The sequence below is a fragment of the Bombus bifarius genome, unplaced genomic scaffold (assembly GCF_011952205.1).
Source record: "Bombus bifarius isolate JDL3187 unplaced genomic scaffold, Bbif_JDL3187 scf7180000008208, whole genome shotgun sequence".
In the NCBI taxonomy this organism is placed as follows: domain Eukaryota; kingdom Metazoa; phylum Arthropoda; class Insecta; order Hymenoptera; family Apidae; genus Bombus; species Bombus bifarius.
Window position 1 is genome coordinate 247,530 of NW_022884511.1, and position 22,627 is coordinate 270,156.

General features: G+C 32.0%; 3 protein-coding genes across 4 annotated transcripts in view; 1 reads left to right on the forward strand and 2 right to left on the reverse strand.

Annotated features, from left to right (window-relative positions):
- Positions 1-1,451: 1,451 nt before the first annotated feature.
- Positions 1,452-8,895, forward strand: LOC117210604 (succinate dehydrogenase [ubiquinone] flavoprotein subunit, mitochondrial). The gene is made up of 10 exons (XM_033453780.1): positions 1,452-1,705; positions 3,312-3,738; positions 5,481-5,879; positions 5,958-6,126; positions 6,525-6,691; positions 6,811-7,037; positions 7,115-7,259; positions 7,350-7,654; positions 7,730-7,829; positions 7,954-8,895. Exons 1-9 carry the CDS (start codon positions 1,646-1,648, stop codon positions 7,814-7,816), a joined length of 1,986 nt encoding a protein of 661 aa, XP_033309671.1. The 5' UTR covers positions 1,452-1,645; the 3' UTR covers positions 7,817-7,829; positions 7,954-8,895.
- Positions 3,595-4,841, reverse strand: LOC117210615 (high mobility group B protein 4-like). Its single transcript, XM_033453794.1, has 4 exons — positions 4,663-4,841; positions 4,456-4,558; positions 4,159-4,395; positions 3,595-4,079 (listed from the first exon to the last, which is right to left on the reverse strand). The coding sequence occupies exons 1-4, from the start codon at positions 4,797-4,799 to the stop codon at positions 3,966-3,968; spliced, it is 591 nt and encodes a 196-aa protein (XP_033309685.1). The 5' UTR covers positions 4,800-4,841; the 3' UTR covers positions 3,595-3,965.
- A 164-nt stretch (positions 8,896-9,059) lies between the features above and the next one.
- Positions 9,060-22,627, reverse strand: part of LOC117210610 (protein pinocchio) — a 51,983-nt gene continuing 38,415 nt past the window's right edge. Inside the window, exons 3-6 of one of the 2 annotated variants that reach the window (XM_033453790.1) lie at positions 19,861-19,936; positions 14,360-14,464; positions 12,299-12,428; positions 9,060-11,311 (exon numbers count right to left, since the gene is read on the reverse strand). In XM_033453790.1, the coding sequence (XP_033309681.1) occupies positions 11,201-11,311; positions 12,299-12,428; positions 14,360-14,464; positions 19,861-19,936 (422 nt within the window). In that variant the 3' untranslated portion in view covers positions 9,060-11,200. Of the gene's footprint in view, positions 11,312-12,298; positions 12,429-14,359; positions 14,492-19,860; positions 19,937-22,627 lie in introns of both variants that reach the window. The other variant, XM_033453789.1, reaches the window with a different exon arrangement.

Sequence of the window (22,627 nt, forward strand, 5' to 3'; positions counted from 1 at the left end):
AAAGCTGTGTTCGATACAAATGACTCTGAATTTAGAAAACAATGTTCAATGAATCTAAAGTGTATGTTGTTTAAAATTCTTATTTTTCCATAAATAAATATAAGATAAAATGTTCGGAACAATTAGAAAAACCAGAATATAACTGATCAGAAACAACGAAGGACAAAGCTTATCTGCATGCAAAAGTTTAATCGAAAACATATCAAATAATTTTATTGTTTGATTGTATCTGATATAAGATGTAATAATAAAGTAAAATAATATAAAAGAAAGTATTCATTTTTTATTACACGTACACACAACATTTTATATGTTTAACATATTTATATAATAAGGTTTCCTATTGAAAATTTAAAAAATTTAACAAATAGATCGTATCTGTAGAACTCGTATATATTTAAACATGAACAATGAATACTTACACTAGCTATATATGAATCAGTGCAAGCTAATTTGTTTCGTAAACCGTACTCCTACATTCCTACACTTACCAACACTTGATCAGCTATTGTATTGGTAACATCTGACTAAGGTACCTATATGTGTGACACCATGTGACACCCCACCATACGATATAAGATTTACCTATGTATATAGAGACGAGCCTACAAAGAATCAACCAATAGGGAAACGAAACGTGCGCCATACCGCTAACCCCGGAGTACGACAAATCTTTCTCATTTTTTTTTCTTTCTCCCCGTACTACAGGAAATAAAGTTCGGTTAAGCATAGGCACCGTTAGCAGCTTGTGTTAACAACCTCATAAAGCGTGAGAATTTTTGCGAAATCAATAGCTGTGGAATTCGAAACACAAACAATCATAGATTCTGAAGTTTTCTGAAACATCGTAGTACACGTGTTAATTTTGAAACCAACTTGGTATGATCGATATTTCACCAAGCAATGAATGGCCAAATTTAAATTTAAAAAAACAACGACTATATACAAATATGAATAAACTTACCTCCCTATTGTTAAAGTTCTGTAACTCTCACTAGCATTTTTAATTTATATCGATGCCTACTTGTAATGATTTATCGATAGAGTTTGAATTATTTAGATTTTTTAGTTTAATATTCATTCCTTAGAGCACAGGTAAATGATGTACATTACACAGATTATATCGAGTTACTTTCCCTTTAGAACCCACGCACTCGTATAGCTACATAATTCAAAATACCGTTAACACCCCATCGTATGTAAAGTGAAATGAGAACCGCTTGATTTCTTTCGCGGTATCGTTTAATTTTCCCGCCTACGGTTAACTATTATTTGTGACGTTAACTTCGAAATTTCGAAGGACGAAGGATTAATATTAAAACAATTATACTTTAAAAATGCTAAAAACAGACAAAGTGTATGAATGAAAAACAATGAGATTGAAGCAAAAAATTAGCGAGCACCTCACAAACGAGGTTATCTCGTGACGATAGGATTGGCAGCACTGATATTCGTCAGGAAGCTTCCGCCAGTAGTCGGTACTCAACCGACTTGTACACTTCACGTCGCCGTGCGAGAAGTGCGGGAGTGAAGTTAACAAATATTAGCATTTGCACGGTGAATCCGAATCGCGCATTCGATAAAGAGGTGCGCGTGTTATTGTTAATAATAACATTTTCACCTGAGCAAGTGACATTATACCGAGATGAGCGGTCTTTTGAAGCTATCGTCTTTACTGGCGAGAAATCCTCCCACAACGACGTTGGTAAGCCGATTTTCGTTAAGTTATGTAATTTTTAATCTAACAATGATATACCTGCTATATAATACTCGGCGTTGATCAATTACGTAAGTTTACTAACATGTCTTAACGAATACCTGCATCGATTCTCTCGCAAAATATTTTTCGTTATAAACATCAGTTTTTTAAAATTGTCTAAAAGTCATGAATAAATAAATACTGGAAACACGCTGATTAAAGTAATAGTGATTTGAATAAATTCAGGCTAGACAGGAGAACGTTTAGCAGACAATTCTAACGTCGAATGTCTTTTCTTACCGCACTTCTTTCATTTCGTACGCGCCACCCCACAATAGCCGGCCTACTCAATAATCATGATTTTCACTGCAAAGTAGATAACAACGATTCTAATTTCCGTTATCTTCACTAAACAAATATTTTTTTGTCTATTCTTCACTTTAATGTTGACCTTAAATACGTGACAATGAAAAAAATTGCTGTATCTTATTTTAGAAGTTTAATTATAATTGCGGATAAACTACCGGCACGGGAAACTGACATTAGCGCGAAATTACACTCTTTAAATATCATTTCATATGTTAATTCATTAACTTTACCATCTTCGAATTTCTTTTTTTATATTCATCATACTATATTAATCGGAAATAAAAGCGTAATAAATCTGTTTTAGATAATTACTTGGTTTTCATTCTATTAATTTGTTTCGTATTAAATATTCGATTTTATAACCACTAGCCATTTTTTCAACACGACTTTAGTATGATTAAAAGTGTATAAAATTGAAATTTAAATACAGTATATCTAGTATAGGACAAAAAACTTATCGCCAACATATCATTTCTCTTAGTCTCCATATGGTAAATGATGTTCATCGAGTAATACATAGTTCTATTCTATGGCCTCATTGTGAAAACATTTTCAATTCGATAAGGATAATTACATTCCGGTATATAACAACTTTTTAATCATTTATATGATACATTCAATAAATAATAGCCCATTAATATATTTCAGTACATTTCGATAAAATTGCACGAAACGCAATTAACCTTGTTTATGATACAGGACAATCACGCGTCTTAATTAATTACATAATTTTACATATCATTATTATATTTCTATCGCAATACTAACAAACTATTGTTATCACAACAAATTTTTAAAAATTATTGTAAATTAGGTTTATTTTTATGTATCTTTAAAAACATTTGTCAAAATGTAGTCTTATTACGAAAAATATTACTCGAGATTAAATCTTCGGTCAGATATCGTTGATGTTGCAATGCCATTAAAAATCAGTATATCACGAGTGACATGTTACGTATTAAAGTACGGTTAAATCATTTATTAAATCGAATTGCGTTTTGTAACGATTTAAACAGTGTCACCTTACTTTTTTCAATTCAGTTTCTAAAACTGCTTCGTGTTTTATAAATAGAATATTAATGCAATGTGATTATGCTATATATATGTATAAGTCTATGCATACATACACTTGCTATGTACAGACACTATAGATATAAGATTCAGTCATGATTTTGTATAATTATCACATGTGATATCTATTTATCCTAACCAATCTTTTTATCATGCTTTCATGTTATTTCAGAACAAATTTGGATTACTGGTCATTACAAATCGCAAACTTCATTATACCCCAGATGGCAAGGCTGCAAAAATCTCAGACAATGTTTCTAAGCATTATCCATTAGTAGATCATACTTATGATGCTGTTGTTGTGGGTGCTGGTGGAGCAGGATTGCGTGCAGCTTATGGCTTGGTCGCTGAAGGATTCAAGACAGCAGTCATTACTAAACTATTTCCTACAAGGTCACATACTGTTGCTGCTCAAGGAGGTATCAATGCTGCTTTGGGTAATATGGAGGAAGATAACTGGCAGTGGCACATGTATGACACAGTTAAGGGATCTGACTGGTTGGGTGATCAGGATGCTATTCATTATATGACACGTGAAGCACCAAAGGCAGTCATTGAATTGGAGAATTGTGGCATGCCTTTCAGTCGAACTTCAGATGGTAATATTGTTTATAAAATATAGGCAACATTGTATGTTTTATATAAAAAGTAAATGTATCATTTTAAATTTTGCACGGATCATAAATATATTTTAATACAAATGAAAAATTTTATTATATATGAAAAATTTGAGTCTTCTTAATAATAAGTTACACAATGAGAAAAGTTATCAAAACATCAATTGGTTATAAATACCATCACATTTATATAACTGATTGTATTGTATTTATGAACTCATATCCGACATATCTTCACTTGTATTTGTGGCTGTTGTACCAGAAGAGATCGATTCATTATCTGATTCAGTATTACTTTTACTCTTAATAGATTTTTTTGGTTCCTATAATTAAAGACCTATACTATTCATACTGTCTAAGAGATAAAAGGTTTTAGTTAATTTAATCAAATAAAGTATTAACCTTTTTCTTTCTTTCTCTCTTGCCAGTTTTTTCTTGTTTTTGTGTATCTTCATTCTTTGGTTGTTCTGTATTTGTATTAACGACATTATTTATGTTTTCAATCTTTTGTTGATTTTGCTTTTTATTTTTAATATTCATAGCTGCCTTTATATATGGTTGTTTTTCTTCAAAAGGCATTTTTTTCCATCTTTCACCAGCTATCTGGAATACTTTTGTACTTCTGACACCAGTAAGATTCTGTAAATGTAATTTTTTTTTATTGATAAGCAAAAATAGATTTTTTATATGCTTAATTACTTGTCTGAAGTCCTGAACAAAATTTATGAAAGCATTTGAACTTATCCATTGTTTAGAATTCTTACATGGTGAGCGAGAACGAGAATGGGTTCTTTGATTTGAACTATACAAATATTAAATATAGACAGTAATTGTTTATATAATGATAATTAATTAATCAATTTATAACAAATCAGTCATAAAAATATCTAAAAGTGTACAAATTACTTATTTGACTTCAGTCTATAATTTGATTCAGATTCTTTTATTTTTTGAATCTGGTTATCTGTTTTATACTCTTCGTCTTTGCGATTCTTTTCAGCACATCCATTATAATTTTGCTTCTGTTTTATATTTTTATCCATAGTTGAAATCCATATAATTCATAATTTTTCAATGTTTATAATAATACCTAAGCATTGTTTACTCACGAACCTGTTATTCTGAAGACGTAGGTATTATTACTACCAAAATTTATAACTATCAAAAACAGTATTGATAAGAATTTATAATTGACATTTAAAAATAACAAATCACATTTTACGGTTGCCATGTATCATAGTTGGAAGCGATATAGTGTGGTCGTAAATTAAAACGTAAAACATTAAACGGTGATATCGATTGATCTAGCCGCACTCAGGGCCGTATGCATCCAGTGACGAGGGTTGCCAGAGAATTCTCTACCGCCAACATACCTACTTGAAAGGAAGAAATAATTCTGAATTGTTATTATACAGCCCTGAACAAGGGTCACCCACAATTCGAGCTCCTTATCTCCCCTTAAATGTCTCAATTTATGACCTCATTATGTCATTTTCAGCTGATACCTAGGTATTGTTGTACTCTTACTAGTAATGTGAATATGCTTATTTGTTGTATAGTTTCAATTTCAAAGTGATATTTGTAATGATAAAAGATAAATTTATAGATAAAATATTCCATAAATTTATAGAATAATCAGAATTATTAATCACAAAAAGGCGACCTTATTATGTATATGCAGTATTAAAATAAAAATTTTTCTGAAATAATCATTCTTATTTTAGGCAAAATATATCAACGTGCTTTTGGTGGACAATCCCTGAAATTTGGGAAAGGTGGTCAAGCTCACAGATGTTGCTGCGTAGCAGACAGAACAGGTCATTCTCTACTTCATACATTATATGGTCAATCATTAAGCTATGAGTGCAACTATTTTGTCGAATACTTCGCCCTGGATTTACTAATGGAGGATGGAGAGTGCAGAGGTGTGATTGCTCTTTCTTTGGAGGATGGTACACTCCATCGTTTTCATGCTAAAAACACGGTACTAGCAACTGGAGGCTATGGTCGTGCATATTTTTCTTGCACATCTGCTCATACATGCACTGGTGATGGCACTGCAATGATATCCAGAGCCAATTTGCCAAATCAGGACTTGGAATTCGTGCAATTCCATCCTACTGGTACAAAATAATGTGTAAACATTGATTTGATTTCTACATTCGTTTATGATATATTTATAACATTATTTCTTATTTTAGGAATATATGGAGCTGGTTGCCTCATTACAGAAGGCAGTCGCGGTGAAGGAGGCTATCTCGTTAATAGTGAAGGTGAAAGGTTTATGGAACGTTATGCTCCAGTCGCGAAAGATTTAGCCTCTAGGGACGTTGTATCTAGGTCTATGACTATAGAAATCCGGGAAGGCAGGTAAGTCGTATAAATATACACATACATATATAGATTATTCTGAAATCATACAAAAAGTGGAAATACATAATTTCTTTGAGGCGAAATAAATGGAAAATTCTTTTACTATCTGCACTGAATATCATTATACGATTTATTACTGTTTATATTAAACATTTAAGTAATTTCTCTACTAAGTAATCATACAATCTTAAAAATCCTTGTGATAAAAATAGATAAAAACTAGATTTTAGTCAAAGTTTATTATAAACATAAAATTTATATTTATTTATATTGATTTATGTTATTTCATCGCTAAAAATTTAGATACACTAACTGCATAATTTTTTGATAGCTTATAAAAGTGTTATATGAGATTAACGATGGTTTATTTATCAATATGACTTAATTTTATTTAGAGGCGTTGGTCCAGAGAAAGATCATATCTATTTGCAACTCCATCATTTACCTCCTGAACAGTTAGCAGCCAGGCTACCTGGTATTTCAGAAACAGCAATGATATTTGCTGGAGTTGATGTAACAAGAGAACCTATTCCTGTTATACCTACGGTACACTATAATATGGGTATGTACCCAGTTTTTTTTTAAATTTCGATCCTAAAAGGAAGATACATTATTAAATGTTAAAAGTAATGTAAGCCTATTAGATAACAATTTCATACTATTAAAAATTTAATTATATAGGAGGAATACCTACAAACTACAGAGGTCAGGTTCTAACAAGAAAAAATGACGAGGATACAGTTGTGCCTGGACTATATGCCTGTGGAGAAGCAGCTTGCGCATCTGTTCATGGTGCCAATCGTCTTGGTGCAAATTCATTATTAGATTTAGTTGTGTTTGGTCGTGCTTGTGCTAAAACAATCGCAGCGGAAAATAAGCCAGGAGAAGCCATTGGTCCTCTGAAACCTGTTAGTAACATGTTTTTGCAATGATTATCGATTAGTATAATGCAAAAACCGATTATTGTGATTAATATATATTTTAGAATGCTGGAGAAGAAAGTGTAGCAAATTTGGATTGGGTTAGAAATGCAAATGGCAGTATTTCTACGGCAGAATTGAGATTAAGCATGCAGAAAACTATGCAAACCCATGCAGCCGTGTTCAGAACAGCTGAAACATTACAAGAAGGTAGAAATTCAATTGAAAATTTAATTTAGAATTGTTGTAGAAATATTGTAAATAGCGATTTAAAGCTAAAATATTTTTTAATTCTATTAGGCTGTCAGAAGATGTCTGCTTTATACAACAAGTTGAGCGATCTGAAGGTGTCTGACAAATCTATGATCTGGAATTCTGATCTTGTAGAGTCTCTTGAATTACAAAACTTAATGATCAATGCTATGCAAACAATAGTAGCTGCGGAAAATAGGAAAGAAAGTCGCGGGGCTCATGCACGTGAAGATTTTAGAGATAGAATCGATGAATACGATTATAGTAAACCGATAGGGAACCAGGAGCCCAAATCACTGGATCAACATTGGCGAAAACACACACTTACAAAAATCAACCCCCGAACAGGCGAAGTAAATATCGAATTATATACGAATTATATTCACTTTCTTTTTGAATAGCTTACTAAATTAAACTAAATTTTTCAGGTATCTATTGAGTTCAGACCAGTCATAGATAATACTCTAGATAAACAAGAATGTGCGACGGTTCCACCTGCAATTCGTTCCTACTAGAATTCTGTTCGAAGTAATATAATTTTAATTATATTTTAATTTTAAATATAATTTTAGCCTGTCCTAGTCTTTTAATGAAATTTGTTCATGGTCATGTATTGTAAAATTGTCCGTACAATTGTTTAATTTTTGTACAGGACGGAACGATCGACAAGAAGAAGTTACCAATATCCTATCATTACAATGCAGCAACTTTATTTATTACTGCACGTGAACCATGTCGTACACCAAAGTGTAATTCTTGTCAATACTTGCACGCGTTGCAAGCAAGTTTAGTTGTCCTTGTAGGATAATGGTGCTGAGATTCTCTTTATTATTTCAAAGAAGAGTTTGACCGATCTCTTAGCAAATCAGTGCTGCGTTTATGTAAACTAAATAGTAAAATATTTTAGCGTGATTTAGGCAGCAAATAATTTCACGCACAGATTTTTTAAGGAGCAACGTTGCCCTTACCTCTATATGCAGTCTTTTCAGTATTTGTCTCTTTGTGTAATTCTCAGTCGGAATAATGTCTTTTTCTACCGAACAGTTTTGCAAATTGTACCCAATAATATTAAGAGCTATATAATGGAGATATTTTGTACGATAATTTATGAGTTAATCTTCTCTAAAAATTGTACAGCAAAAGTATGCCACTTTCAATGCGGCTATATACTTAAAGTTCACAGATCAATATAGAAACAGTCTTAATTAAAGAGTAACAACTAGACTTAATGCGTTTGTGATCAAAACTTCCCAGTATTTGATATTTGATAGTAAAATTCATTCTTTTCTGATATAGCACAATTTTGTCCGTGTTTCTAGTTTGGAGTGCTTATTTCAGTACTTATTTCAGCATTCAATATATAGTATGGTTTGTATCTTCTTTGATGATCAATCTGTTTCTACTTTGGCTATTACAGTAGTGTATTATTTTTATCGTACTATATATTTCATGAAATATACAAATAAGTAATCTTGAAATAAGAAAGTGCATAAACAGAATAATGTACTTTGATATAATTCAACATGAGTGGATATGCTACACAGCATAATAAAAATGTACATAAAATTGTCAATAAAAGAGAAACCTTCGCATACTCCTTTTTATTCACTATATTATTTTGATTAAAAATTATTCTGCTGCGTAAATTATGCGTGTCTTGTATATGTAAAATTTTACTTTTCATATGTATGATTATTGTGTTGTATATATATGTCTTGTGTTATTTATTGTTATTTTGTGTTTATAAATAACACCAACTTTTTTTGACGAATATCGTTTATTAAACCCATAATAATAATTTTAATGTTTTGGTCATAAATAAGAATTTTATTGATTAAATAAAAATTGCTACCAAACGTTTTTTCTAAAGCATTAAACTAAAGCCTGCAGCTAGGCTAATACTTCAGAAAATGTTCACGAGTTATAGTTTAATATAAATGAGCATGGACTTGATGAACATGTTCTCACATACGAAATATTACACTGTCAAGAAATATACAGATATGTTCAGAAATGAATCGTGCATAAATTATACAATTATTTCACGAAAACTAATATTAAAAACATTTCGGTGAACGGTTTAAGAAATGAATGAAATGGTATAAATTCAATAAAATTATTGGCACCAACATAAATGCTTCTCTTTGATCGTTTTTTTCATATAATTATACATTATTTAGCTAAAACGGAGTAGAAACATATTATTACGTGGAAAATAGTAGAGAGTGACGTATGATTTAGCTACTTTTAACTTGACAAATCTAAAATCGTATTTTACAATAAAATTGTTGTACATATGGTTATTTAAAGTTGGAAATTTTTCCATTGGAAACGCGGTATATTTTTAACTCATAAAAAGAAGTTTAATTCACGTTTACTAGCTTTCTATATTGATTGATTTTTTCGCAGTTCTGCTTCTTAGGTTAATTTTTGTGTTTCTTGGCACTTAGCACCAACATTTAAGAGTGCAATCGCAAATGAAGACGTATTATATTTAGTATAATATACCGAAGTTTCTATGTCTCTATGAAATCAATCTTTTGCCACTCTGTACGTATTTCCATCGTATACAATAGAAAGCTTCCATTTATAATTTAATGGTATAGGTCTATGATGTTAGATTGATGTGAGGTTATGCATTCGGTTAATTAATTTTGTCTGAAGTTAATACGTCTTCAAATTTTAGTTAAACTCTTCTTGCGCGTTATATTGCAAGTTCCTTTTAATTATCAAGCAATTATTTGAATATAATGTATGTTGTTTTCGAAAAAGATATAGTTTACCCAGCTTTCAATTAAAATTTAACTCCTAATTTTGATTCCGTAAATCTAATAATAAATACATATGCCATTCTTTCAGATATTAATCTTCTCGTTTCATATCTTTTAAACTACACTGATCCAAGATACTATCTTTTTACAAATTGATCTAATAACAGAAATTCATTTTGCTTTATAATCTCGTAAAATGGTACTTAAACCTCGAAAGTTGTGTTTTCGAGACCAAATTTACAGTAGCTAATAAAGAAAAGTCTAAAGTGTAATTTTTCGGCACAAACTAAGCGTGAAAATACTTATTGCAGATTCGTAAAACCGTGATACACACGCATGCGCGCGCATTTTGGAACTACATATTCACGCTCTACTACCATTTTGGATAAGTATTTTCTCGCTACTTTTGCCAAAATATAGCAGCATTTCATTGTAGTGAAGGATATATAAAAACTTATGTACTGAATTCAAACAACGTTGCACCAATATTTATCGATTAACGAGGATATCCGCTAACCGACCGCTATCAACGAAATGTAATTACAGCCCTGATTAATTCTTCTAAAAGCACACAGCTGTATCAATTTGTCGGTCAATTGTTTCTGAGAGGCGAAATCATTTTAACTATTAATTCAATTAAAGTTTCAGCGGCTAATACATATTCCCAATGAAATGCGATTCAAAATTTCTAGTAATACAAAGAGATCGAACGTGGTATTGTATCATATTTCTTGATCTATCAAGAAGCAATCGTCAGCAGCGAAAATTCCACGCAGTAGTTCTTCGCCTTTTTAAACCCAAATGTCTCTTGAATTCACGATGACGATGAAGATGGTGATCTTTGCTTAAGCTCTCAGAAGATTCTTCGCTAATCGACCATTCATGGTAATGCATCATCAAACATGAAGCCATGGAAGAAGAACGGGTTTCATTGTTCGATGTTGTCCGTTCCGTTCTCGCTCCTCAGGAACATAATGTATCATTTATACATCCAAAATCCACATTCACACATTTCCGATTCGCACAATGGTGGTGGGGTGACGCTATATGAATGGTGATGGATTAAGTCTTGTGCATGGTTGACGGTACACGACGACGTCTTTCTATGCATTTGCTGCTGAACATCGTTCACGATGTGGCTCGTAGTTTTTCCAACGCGGGCACCAATGGCTCCTCGATGGAAGGACCGCAACTTAATCCACATTCACCAATCCATCTTGCTTTACCACTGGCGTGCGACTGTAAAATAAAAAATTTATTTTTCTATATTCTTGATTCAATCATTTTATTATACTATAATGATCTATAATAGGTGAACATTTTACTTGGTCGCAGAAAGACAAATGTGCTACTAAGACAAATGTGTGTATTTTTCGAATTATAGCTATATATTATAATAAATTATAGCTATATGTTATAAATTATAACTATATATACCTATATAATTCTTTTTACGACAGACAGTTACGCCATTTTTAATATACCGATATCAATTGCAATTTCATTAGTCCTAATTGTTCATAGAAAGTTACAATATAATTTATAGAACCTGTATACTTCCTGATAAAAAATATCATAGTTCTTCTATTTTTAAAATATCTATTTCTTTAGAAACTCATTTTTTGTACTGAAAATTATATATTTATTATAAAATTTTGTATATTCTTTATTTATGTAGCTATTTACATCATGTTCATTCTTCGTTATATTCTTATATGCAATTTCTTGATCTTCATTTATTGATTAAAAAAGAAGCTAAAAAAGCTTTATTGCTTAAGCTCAGCATTTATCGACTGCTTCGTATAACTAACATTTAGAACTTATCGCGAACAAGGCAGTCGTTAATATGACCTTCATGGTAACACGAGGCTGTTATAGATGTCATGCGCAAAATCGATAAGAGTACAACTACTCGTCTTACAGCTAATATTGAACATCTGATTAAAACATAAAAATTGATTTTATTATTCTATAATATTCTATATTTTGCTTTTTTCTATTTTAATTCTTTGTCGGGACACACCTAACATTATTAAATATGCATATAGTTTTGAAGCTGATGACAAATTGCATATAATTGTCATTAATTTCATTGTGCTTGGATTAAAAATAAGTTTATTTATTTTTCTAAAAGCAGATTTGCATTTCTTATTTCTGCGCTAATGAGTCCTCATTTTACGGCGTTTATAAGGTATATTATAGTTAAGAGAAGAAATAGATATATACCATAGTAAGGTCGCGTTTCCACGAGGTGCGACAACGTCCGTCACAGAGTGGACACGGCCGCTGAAGGGAATAGCCACCGCATTCGCTGCAGTCCAGAGAGACATGTTCTTCGCTCCACGAAACCCCACATCTATAAATAAAAAACGTCTTTGATGAAAGAGTTTATGATGCTTTAGACTTACGAAAGAAGGATCAATTTCTTTGGTATCTATAACGTGGAAAAATATAATATCATAAAATAGAAATAATCTGCTTGTCCTCTTTCTGTTAATCAAAAAAAGTAACTCGACTGGATAATATAGTCTCTTGATATCTTATTTCTATAATTATAAAATCATAAGGTGGAAGTAATTGTAAATCCAATAGGTTATGAAAATGTCTTAAGTTCAATCTCAGTGCACTGCATCGCGCAAGCTCTTGAGTACGTACGTATAAGGATACGTAAGTTACATATATATTTCTAAATGTACATAAACTAGATATTAAATTGTCCCAGAAGTTTCTTTCGTTTTATAAGGAAATAATAGATGCACAACATTTTTTGTTCTATTGCAACAAAATGAATCATACAGAATTCGATAAAATAATATAAAATAAAAAATGTTGTGTGTGTATTTCCTTATAAAACAGAAGAAACTTTTGGGACAACCTAATATTTATTATGCGTTTAAGGTAAATGTACGACACTTTGAATATACGTGAAATTTAAAAAGATTGTATATATTTTTTAAAGGAATATCTAATTTTTAGGACAGGTACATCTTTAAAAATAATAAAGTTTAAAAAAACGACAATAAAATTGAAAAATTTCTAGAATTTTACAAGGTCGCAGCAAGATTTTCAACCAAATCAATCATTTCGAATCATTCACACCAAAGTACCAGTGACGTAATAATCAGATTGGAACAATGGATTTCAAGAATGACGGAGTTTAAATCGGATTTCTTCATGGCATTTGATGCGTCTAATACGCGACCAACGTCTAAAACATATTTAATCATCGCGACTCCGGATCATGTCGGATTCTATTACCGACCTATTATTATCGACTCGACGTCAAGACAAGAGTTCAACTTTGCTTAGCCAATTACAAACCGTTCTCAGGATCCTTGCTGTTCGCGCTAATACATACAAGCATATGTTAATGTACATATAAAGCGCGATCTTAGTCACTCTCAATACTTGATCGTCAAGCGAAACAACAGAAATAGCGCATACAGAATGATTTTAAGACGATTGCAGAAGTCAATAGCCTAACGAGAGTGTGTAATTCCTAGCTTGTATTAAAAATTATACGAAGAAGAACCCAGTCAGGTGCATTATTTCTGATAGCTTCTACTCTTGAGCTAACTACAACATTTATCAATTTCTCTCGTTTAACATGGAGACGTGCAGTGCGACTGTATATATTACTTTTGACGTAACAGATAAGTAACTATCAAATTTCATACACCATTTTCGTGCTATTGTCGACATGTGCGCTTGACGCAACCTACAATTTTAGTGTATTTTTAGTGTATCTTTTAATGAATTATGGATTAAATTTTGATTTCTAAAATTTCAATATATCTAAGTTGGATACAAAGCAGTTTGCCTTTTATATCTTTAAATTTTTGTATTTTAATGTATTTTGGAAATACCTATTCTTTAGAAATTTAGAACATCCTTATGCTTCAAGTTTTGATGATGGAGAAGTATTTACTATTAAAATCTATTTCTGAGTAATTCAATCTATCACAGTTTTATAATGAAATCTTAAATTTTAGATGAAAATTTATCATCAAATGTAGATATGAAAAAGTTTTGAGTTAATTTGTATTTCATAAAAACTTCTAAATTATCTCTACATCAATCTGTCCTGATGGAGTTTGACGAGACTTTTTTTAATTACTCTGTTATAACGTGCATATAACGAGAAAAATAATAAAAATAAAGAAGAAAATAATTTTTTTTAACGAAAATTTCTTATTTCTTATTTATTAATTATAATTGGAGCAGAATTAGTTTAAATATGCAACTCTGCACAACAAATTTGTAATTTAGAACGGAATGGAAACTTACGTGAAGCAGGAGTTCAGTTGAGCACGAAGTTCCTCAATAGTAAGGATCGTGTCTTGATACTGAGGATGAGATCCTTGGAGGCCATCGTCGACGCTCCCGCATGAACTATGGCAGGATAAGGAGATATTGCTTCTAAAGAAACAAAATAAATGCAGATCTTTAATATGGAGTGCATCAGTTTCCTTGTTAATGTGTATATACTTCATTTAATCTAAACTATAGCTATTATATTTATTATAAATATAGTTATCAAAATGATCGAACGTTTATTGCTTTTTTCAAATATGTAATTTCCTTTCAGACCATTTTTATATTTTAATTACACTTTTAAACAATCCGCACGAAATAAGTTAGATAATCACAATTATATAATCACTCTTTTATCCTGGTACCAATAAACGGCTTTACATAACGAAGGAAAGAATTTCAACCAATTTTTGCACTATTAAATAGAAAAAATAGACAGTATATGCAGAAGAAAATCTTTTCTGTTAAAAGCATTTTCAATACCATATTCTTCCTATTGAAAAATACACGGAATTTACAACATGGCACAATTTATCAAACGACCATAGGCAAATCAGATTTTTTAAACTAAAATAGACTGTCAAATATGATTCAACTAGATCGAAAGGCTGTCCTTGAAGATATTCGTACGTTAAACCCGGAAGGTGTCACGTTAAAGTTATTTTTTCTTGCAAGTTTTTACCGACCGTTAGGATGTTCACTACTCACGTCAATCGATAATCGGCATACTTTACATAAGCCTCGTTCGAAAGTGTTTGCCTTTCTGGCTGTCAGTTGAAATATATGACCACTACTTATAATGAATATAGTAATTAATTATAAACTAGGATACCAAATAAAGGCTAATTCAATTTTTCTTCGCAAGATTTTACACTTAACATTTTATCAATTAAAGTACAAACTTGTTCACAGGATTCTGTGAACAGTGTTCTTTAACCGTTTGAGTCGCAAGCAGCGCGATCGCGCTGTTTAGATTTTGTGTCGAAAAGTCCCAGTACAATTGAACGTTACGGACGACTTCTTCTCAATAATTTTTATTGAACAAAACTTGAAATATTTATAAACTAATAGTACGCATATATAATAATATAGATGTATTTCATAAAAATAAGAAATATGACGAGCGCTATTGCGCCGTTTGTTTCTCTACGCAATCGATTAAGACAAGCGCTATCGCGCTGTTCGGGTTTCTTCGACCCTGTTATTTTAAAGATCCCTGGGACTCAAACAATTAATCATCCAATTTAGTAAAAGAAAAAGAATGAATTAATAGATAACGAAAATTGGTTCATATATCGATCAGTAGGCGATTGAACAAAAGTATCAGCTGAAATCTTCCATCCTGCTTATCGTGTTTTGAGTGTTCGTCTACCTAAATCATGATCATGTGATAATTCTGAACATTCGAGAAAATGGAAAATTGGTGGAACAGGAAAGAAGTAGGAAGAAGGATAATTCACTAAGTATGGATGCATATATATATATGTATGTTAACATATGCAGCATGGAAATAAGGAAGAAAAACGTTCCTTTCACGTGATAGTAACGTGGACGAGCGCGTAATAAACGTTCGTGTAAGTTTATGCGCATATGAGAAAGAATGACGTGCAAATCTCGGAATCGGTAAATCGAGCTCTACTGTTTTTCTTTTCTACTACGAACTCATATGGGCTCTAACACTTCAGAATCTTTCAAGGAATCCAGGAGAAGAAAATAAGATGAGAACTGGATAAAACTAGAAAACAGTTGTTTGCATTTTATGCAAAGATTGGTTGCAATATTGGGATGACTCGTTTGAATATAGGTCATGTTTCTGGCGTCAAGTGACGTATAAGAGTCACTCGCATGAAATTATGGTTGATCAAGAATAAATGAATTTAATTAATTTTGAAAATGATGTAAATACCCGTTATCATTTAATAAAAAGAGTAACTATGTAATAAAAACTTAAATTATTGTTTTTCGTATACCTAAGGTTTATGCTAAAAATATTCATACGTTTTTAAATGCAGTAAAATATAAAGAATAAAATGTATGTTAAGATCAAATATTATTTTTTTCTTATGTTCTTTATAAAATGTGTGAACCATTTATCTTTTTATCAACTTATACGAATCTTAAAACAATAGATATGTAGTCATTTTACGGCACTAATCGTGTAAATATAAACCAGTATAATCAATAAGATGAATTGATAAGAATATAAGATAAAAATGTACGAGATACAAACGTTCTATAATTTAGAAATTATTACTTTCTTAATTTACGTTTAGCAATAATAATTTTTGTGCTATAATGTTCTGATTCAGATTTTTCCTACCGAAATTAGATTTTAATTTATCACGTATACATTTCAAACGTACTTAGGCTAACAAATTTTTGTTAATTTACATACAAAGCAATTATGGAAATGTAGTCATTTGATTCCATCCCAATCATGAAATATCTTCATTAACTTGAATATTACGCTAATGTATCGACGGGGGTTTCTCGTAAATTTTTTTTTCTTATCTTCCTTGCACTGGCGCGACGATCTAAGACGTCAGATTAATCTATTGACTTACGCTGCAAACTTCGTTCTGTTCACTTTTCTTTCGAGGCTATTGCGTTCAGAGAGACCAACACAAACAAAATCATCTCGTATCATCGACTGTTCTTTGAACAGTGTACAAAAACGTGAAACGAACTTCCATATGCAGCTCACTCGTTAAACGGGAATCAACGTGGCTGTGTAGGCTGATGGATCAAACGTCTCTCTCTCTCTCTCTCTCTCTCTCTCTCTCCCTCTCTCTCTTGCGCAGCAATTTCGAGAATTTCCGGCTGGCGCCAAGTATTAATTAATTGCGACGAAACTAAGTAATACACTGTGAAGTACTTTATGGTATATACCATGTGGATACAAGTCTTATGAACTTCTGAACAAAACAATGCACGAAGTTAAGTTAAAGCGTTTAATGTCATGAGTTAAAATAGTTATAGTAGTAACCTTAACAAATTTTAAATTGAATTTATAAGGACGTTGCAACCGAGTGCTTGGTTAGAGAATTCTTGAGTTGGAACATTTACGCGCAGATATCATTTCTTTTAATTTACTTTACCTTACTACCTTTTGAAATATTTTCGGAAAACAGTTTGCCAATTACATTTCGTTTGGCATTATTTAATCTATCATCGAAATCCCACCAAAATATTCATATTTTCAACGCGAGATCCAAAACATAAAGAATTCACATTCGACCCAAATAATTTAATTGCTGCTTGAAAAAGTAGTCGTGTCTCACAAGCAAATCAGATCCGGATCCGAATGTCGGTCGAGGTTTCTCTCCCTGTATACTCCGTATACTCGAATAATCCGTCAATAACGGTCTTTCGAAATTCCTACAGCATGCATTTGAATCAGCAATTTGGACATGAAAATAAATTAAAAAATTTAGAAAAATGGTAAATATAAAAGAGAAAGAGGAGAAGAGAAAATACCATTCATTTTATCGACACACTGTTCGATCAATTTTTCCTAAACATTTAAAATTCTACTTTGAAACACTTTTAACATTCATAAATTTTCTGGTATATTTATAAGTTGCTAGTATTTTTCCTTGCTTAATATAAATAATCTGTATCAACATTCATAGGAATCCCACGATAAAATGTTTTTCAATAGAGGACTGATTTTGATCTTCTTCTTGTCCAGATAACCCAGTCAAGGTTTCCTGATACTATTGGTAACAAAGTTTTCAATTTGGTTCCTTACTTTCTTCTACAAACTGTCGTTGCATATAATCCTCCCACGTCTCATTTTCTGAACCTAATCTATCCCTTGATATTAAATTTACACGACGGTAGAAGATCAATATAACAAAACGATAAATAACTAAATTTGCAAAGTCCGTTATAGAGAACAAAAGAATTAGATCTTTATAGAATCAGACATAAGATTGTTCAAACCGTTCAGAAATAACAAAACAATGCATAGCACACGTGACTTTTTACGTTTACCGCAGCTTATCGTAAGGCATGCACGAAAGCTAAATGTCAGAAAATATATTTTACTTCTAGACATCCAAACGATAAACTGCGACAATGATTTGTACGAAACTATGCAATACTTTACTAGCCTCGAAATAAAACGCAGTAGAACAATAGTATCGGTTCAAATCTAGCGTCTATTACGAGTGATCCGACAATTTCCTTTGCTAAAGTTGTCCTTCGTGGTTTCCTAGTACAGTAGCGTAACAGGTACAGATGTCGTGGGCACGCCGTCGCATTATGCAAAAACGAGAGAGAGACAGAGAGAGACAGAGAGAGATGCGATTTCTACGAATAACATACCGCTAACAACAATAATTCCGTAAACCGATTCTCTTACTGATTCTGCTGTTTTTAACGTAGCAATGTATGTGTAAATACAGCATGTTCGGTTTAGATACATTTTGGCTACTTTTTTTTGAGATATTAAGAATACAAACAAATTTTGCATATGATATTTAGTAGAATATTCAAATTTGTATTAAATTCATATTTATAAAAAGTTATGAAGATACGTGTGAAAAACGTAAAACGAAGTTGTATATGGTATTGTCATCCCTGTCGGTTTTGTATAGCACGAATGACATTTTTCGAATTTGTCCTGAAGTTATGACACAACAAATGTTTCTTGTTCGAAGTTGTACGAATTTCACTTTCTTTTTAATAGTGAATTACATTATGATATAGTAAATATCCTATACCTCTTACAGCGATCATATTATCACATAGGAATTTCGCCTTGATAAACTTACGTATTCCCTATAATTATATCTGAGGTACTTGTTAAGAATAAACTCTTTCCTTTATTTTCAAATCACTACGAGAAAAGAAAAAGCTTTCAATAAGCAAAAATATATTCATATGCCTCAAATACGTTGTGTATTTATATTCAACCTTGAATAAATAGATTATTATTCAAATTTATATTTCACAAATATTTTCGAGTGCACCGTGATATATATATACCCAATAAATTAACATCGATAAAGGTATGTAGTTTCATTCAAAAACGACAGATTGATGTTAAAAATATTTATAAGGGAAGAATTATGTGAATATATTTAAACTGCATATGTATTGTATAGGCACATATCATTCGGTGGAAATCAGAAGCATTATTGGTTGCTTCGCTATGGCTGATTCACCAAAAAATTGACAATGGTAAAAAAATAGATCGATTGAATAAACGAGACCACAAAGAAATTCGTTTTAAAAATATCGGTTTCCGCTTCTATGGGTTACGATATCGCGATGCGTAACTTAAATTAGAAAAGATTTAGAACCAGACGAACAAATACAAAAACCTTATATTCCCCATTTTTTCAACTTATCAGCAATTGTTCTGTCTAAATAAATGAATTGCATATAAACATATTTGTCTCTCCTACACTTTGCCCAATTCTGTTTATCATAAAATACGATGAACAAAATATCGTAAAGCAACTCACCCGTGGCGAGAAAGACTCTCAGTAGCTGGTTGCACGGATGTGGTTACAGACATGTTGTTATTTTGATGCGTTACAACTGCAATAGAAAGAGAACCCGCATTAATTGGCATGTACTCAAGGGAGTAATCAAGGACGTGAAAGAAAAGAATCCCCGAGAGAATTCCACAATATGTAAACAAGGCTCGCTGGAAATCCGTTGATAGGAAAGGAAAGGTCTCCAAGTTGACGAACGAATATAGTATGTGGAACACACGAACGCGAATTGCGAAGGACATCCACGATAAGTTTCACCGTCGATCTTTCACCTTGGCACGAAATAGCCACTTTTACTTTCCCCGTGAGAAAAGAAAGCCAAACGATCGCAGTACACGCTCTGAATCCTTTATTTTGACCAATCCGAGTTTCCACGACGTAATAGATTATGTAATTTGTTTTACAGCTATATTTCCTTACACGGAAACAATTTCTTTGTCAATAGAGCAGTGAAGGTATCGCATACGGTACAGGATATGTTGACGGTTTACGAAACTAAAATTTAAAACTATAGAGAAATTAAGTATATGCATATATGAATAAATAGCAACGTGAGAATAATTTTGGTGGTACAATAGAAGTCAAAATAATATAAAGAAAATTTAAAATACTTTAAAGAATAATTTGATATATTTTGTGCCATTCTGTCTTTGCTTCAGAATGTACCATGTTAAAAGTCGTTATATTATGCGATAAAAAATCAATGTAGGAAGGACTTTATAACGGCAATAATTCTAAAATAAGATCGCAGTATGGATACAAGGTCATGAGGGAATGCCAAGGATTTTATCATTGACACACTGACAATGCGTGGTGGATTTCATTATCAAACAGCCACGCATGTGCCTTGATTTATTCTTAGAAAAGAAAAGCAAGGTAAGAAAATTGGTAACTTATTTGATGCCACTAAAATAAAACCGATGATTTCCCTTTAAATAATCATTTCTGACATATTTTACTTTGGTAATACTCTTAAGTCCAACTCAAAACTCGCTCGAAATAAAACGTTGACTTCATTACATGATTATTTCACTGTCTTGGTCATGAATACTTTTACCACACGCGGGAAACACGTATTTACATCTGAATGAAAGTCATTACAAGTCATTTCAAAATTAATTATCCGTTTCGTTATACGATACCTATTTCACAATTACAAATTGAACCTTTCGATTGTGCAAAATACCACGTCACACGTGGCATATGCGTACTGTTTGAGTTTTATTATGAAAAACTTTCACGTGTATCAGTCAAAAACATGTGTTTAACTCTGCTATTAAGAAAAATAATTGTTAAATAAAAGGATGTTATATCTATTAGTAGTAACACCGATATTATTGTTTTTTCATAATACATATAAGATAATTACTATAAATAAATATAATTTATACGTGTGACTTATACAAATGGTTTCTTCATTAAAATTCGAATATTGAAGGTCCTATTTTCGATACGTGGTGTTGGATCAAAGTACTTTCATGCAGAAAATTCCGTCGTGGCTTAAATTTCCAATGAAACGTAAATATGACGTAGTAGGGAATATACCCGTGAACCGAACGGTTACGCGATAAAGTAATGACGTAGTATGTAATCGAATTATTTATGACGTATTTTGTTACAACAATATCATGACGCATTAAATACAACTTCTTTGGGTACGGACGTTACGTTTGAGATTTTTAATTCTTCATAAATTCATTTTATACGTTGACTATAAGTAAATTGCAAATATTTACGAAGTTTCAATCGTTACAACAATGGAAAAAGTTCTTAAAAACGTACGTTTAAAATACAGTTCTAGAGATATTAATATGTACGTGTATCTTGGCAAAAATTGCAGAGGATTATCTTAAAATTTCTAGGAAAACTTTACATAAATATCTAAAACGATTTGGAAACTTCACGTGCGTGACCCACGCACCCCAACGCGGTTTCCATAAATTCTCGATTATTCGACATAGGGAAACTTCGAAAAGTCACGGTGGCAGGCTGACGAAATGAGTTAAAACATCGCCGTGAATGAAAATCCAACCACTTTGCCGCCTTTTACTCTTTTCACGTGACGAGCCTCTAAGATTAGTTTTTGCTTTCACCTCTTTCAGGCCATTAGTTTAGAGTTATGTTAGAGGAAAACAGGGTTTGCGAACTGCTGCCAGGTATCCCGAGATGTAGCCGAGGCACCATTCCATGTGATCATGTATTTTTATTCTATCGGTAGACCAGAATAGAAGAGCCTTAAGAAAGAGGTGTGCAAGTAATGGCAGTATGGATACTATGCGGCTACCAAAGTAGTCTGAGGTCGTTGGCTACGTTCGAACTCGAATGCGTCCTCGAGTACGAAGCCAATTCTGTTTGACCCTTTGTGCTATTTTATGTAATTAAAACATCAAACTGCTAAATTAAATTTTCTAACATATTATATGTTATGCATAATGTTTTGGTGCATAATGCTCATGATTATTCATTTCAACAAAAAGGATAAAAAGCTTTTCTCGTTTTACACATTCTCACGTTTTATTTGTTTCATTTCGAAAATGTTCTTTCGTTCATTCTTCATATTTCTTTCTCCTACGTTGTTTGAAGGAAACACGTACCCCATAGTATGCATGTACGTCAGAGGCGGAAGCGGATGTATGTTTTACGTGGTATGCTGCTGTTCTTCACTTCTTTCACAAGTGCGAAAAGGGCTAACCTAAGTGCGTGAGTCGTGAAGGGCTTTTCACCCTCGTTATCC

Bases quoted from the DNA above. Each gene is read 5' to 3' on its own strand.
- LOC117210604 (XM_033453780.1), top strand. From the start codon at position 1,646: ATGAGCGGTCTTTTGAAGCTATCGTCTTTACTGGCGAGAAATCCTCCC. The intron at 1,706-3,311 runs GTAAGCCGATTT...ATGTTATTTCAG, and splicing joins ATCCTCCCACAACGACGTTG to AACAAATTTGGATTACTGGT. The intron at 5,880-5,957 runs GTACAAAATAAT...TTCTTATTTTAG, and splicing joins CGTGCAATTCCATCCTACTG to GAATATATGGAGCTGGTTGC.
- LOC117210615 (XM_033453794.1), bottom strand. From the start codon at position 4,799: ATGGATAAAAATATAAAACAGAAGCAAAATTATAATGGATGTGCTGAA. The intron at 4,559-4,662 runs GTAATTTGTACA...ATATTTGTATAG, and splicing joins TATAGACTGAAGTCAAATAA to TTCAAATCAAAGAACCCATT. The intron at 4,080-4,158 runs GTTAATACTTTA...CTTTAATTATAG, and splicing joins AGAGAGAAAGAAAGAAAAAG to GAACCAAAAAAATCTATTAA.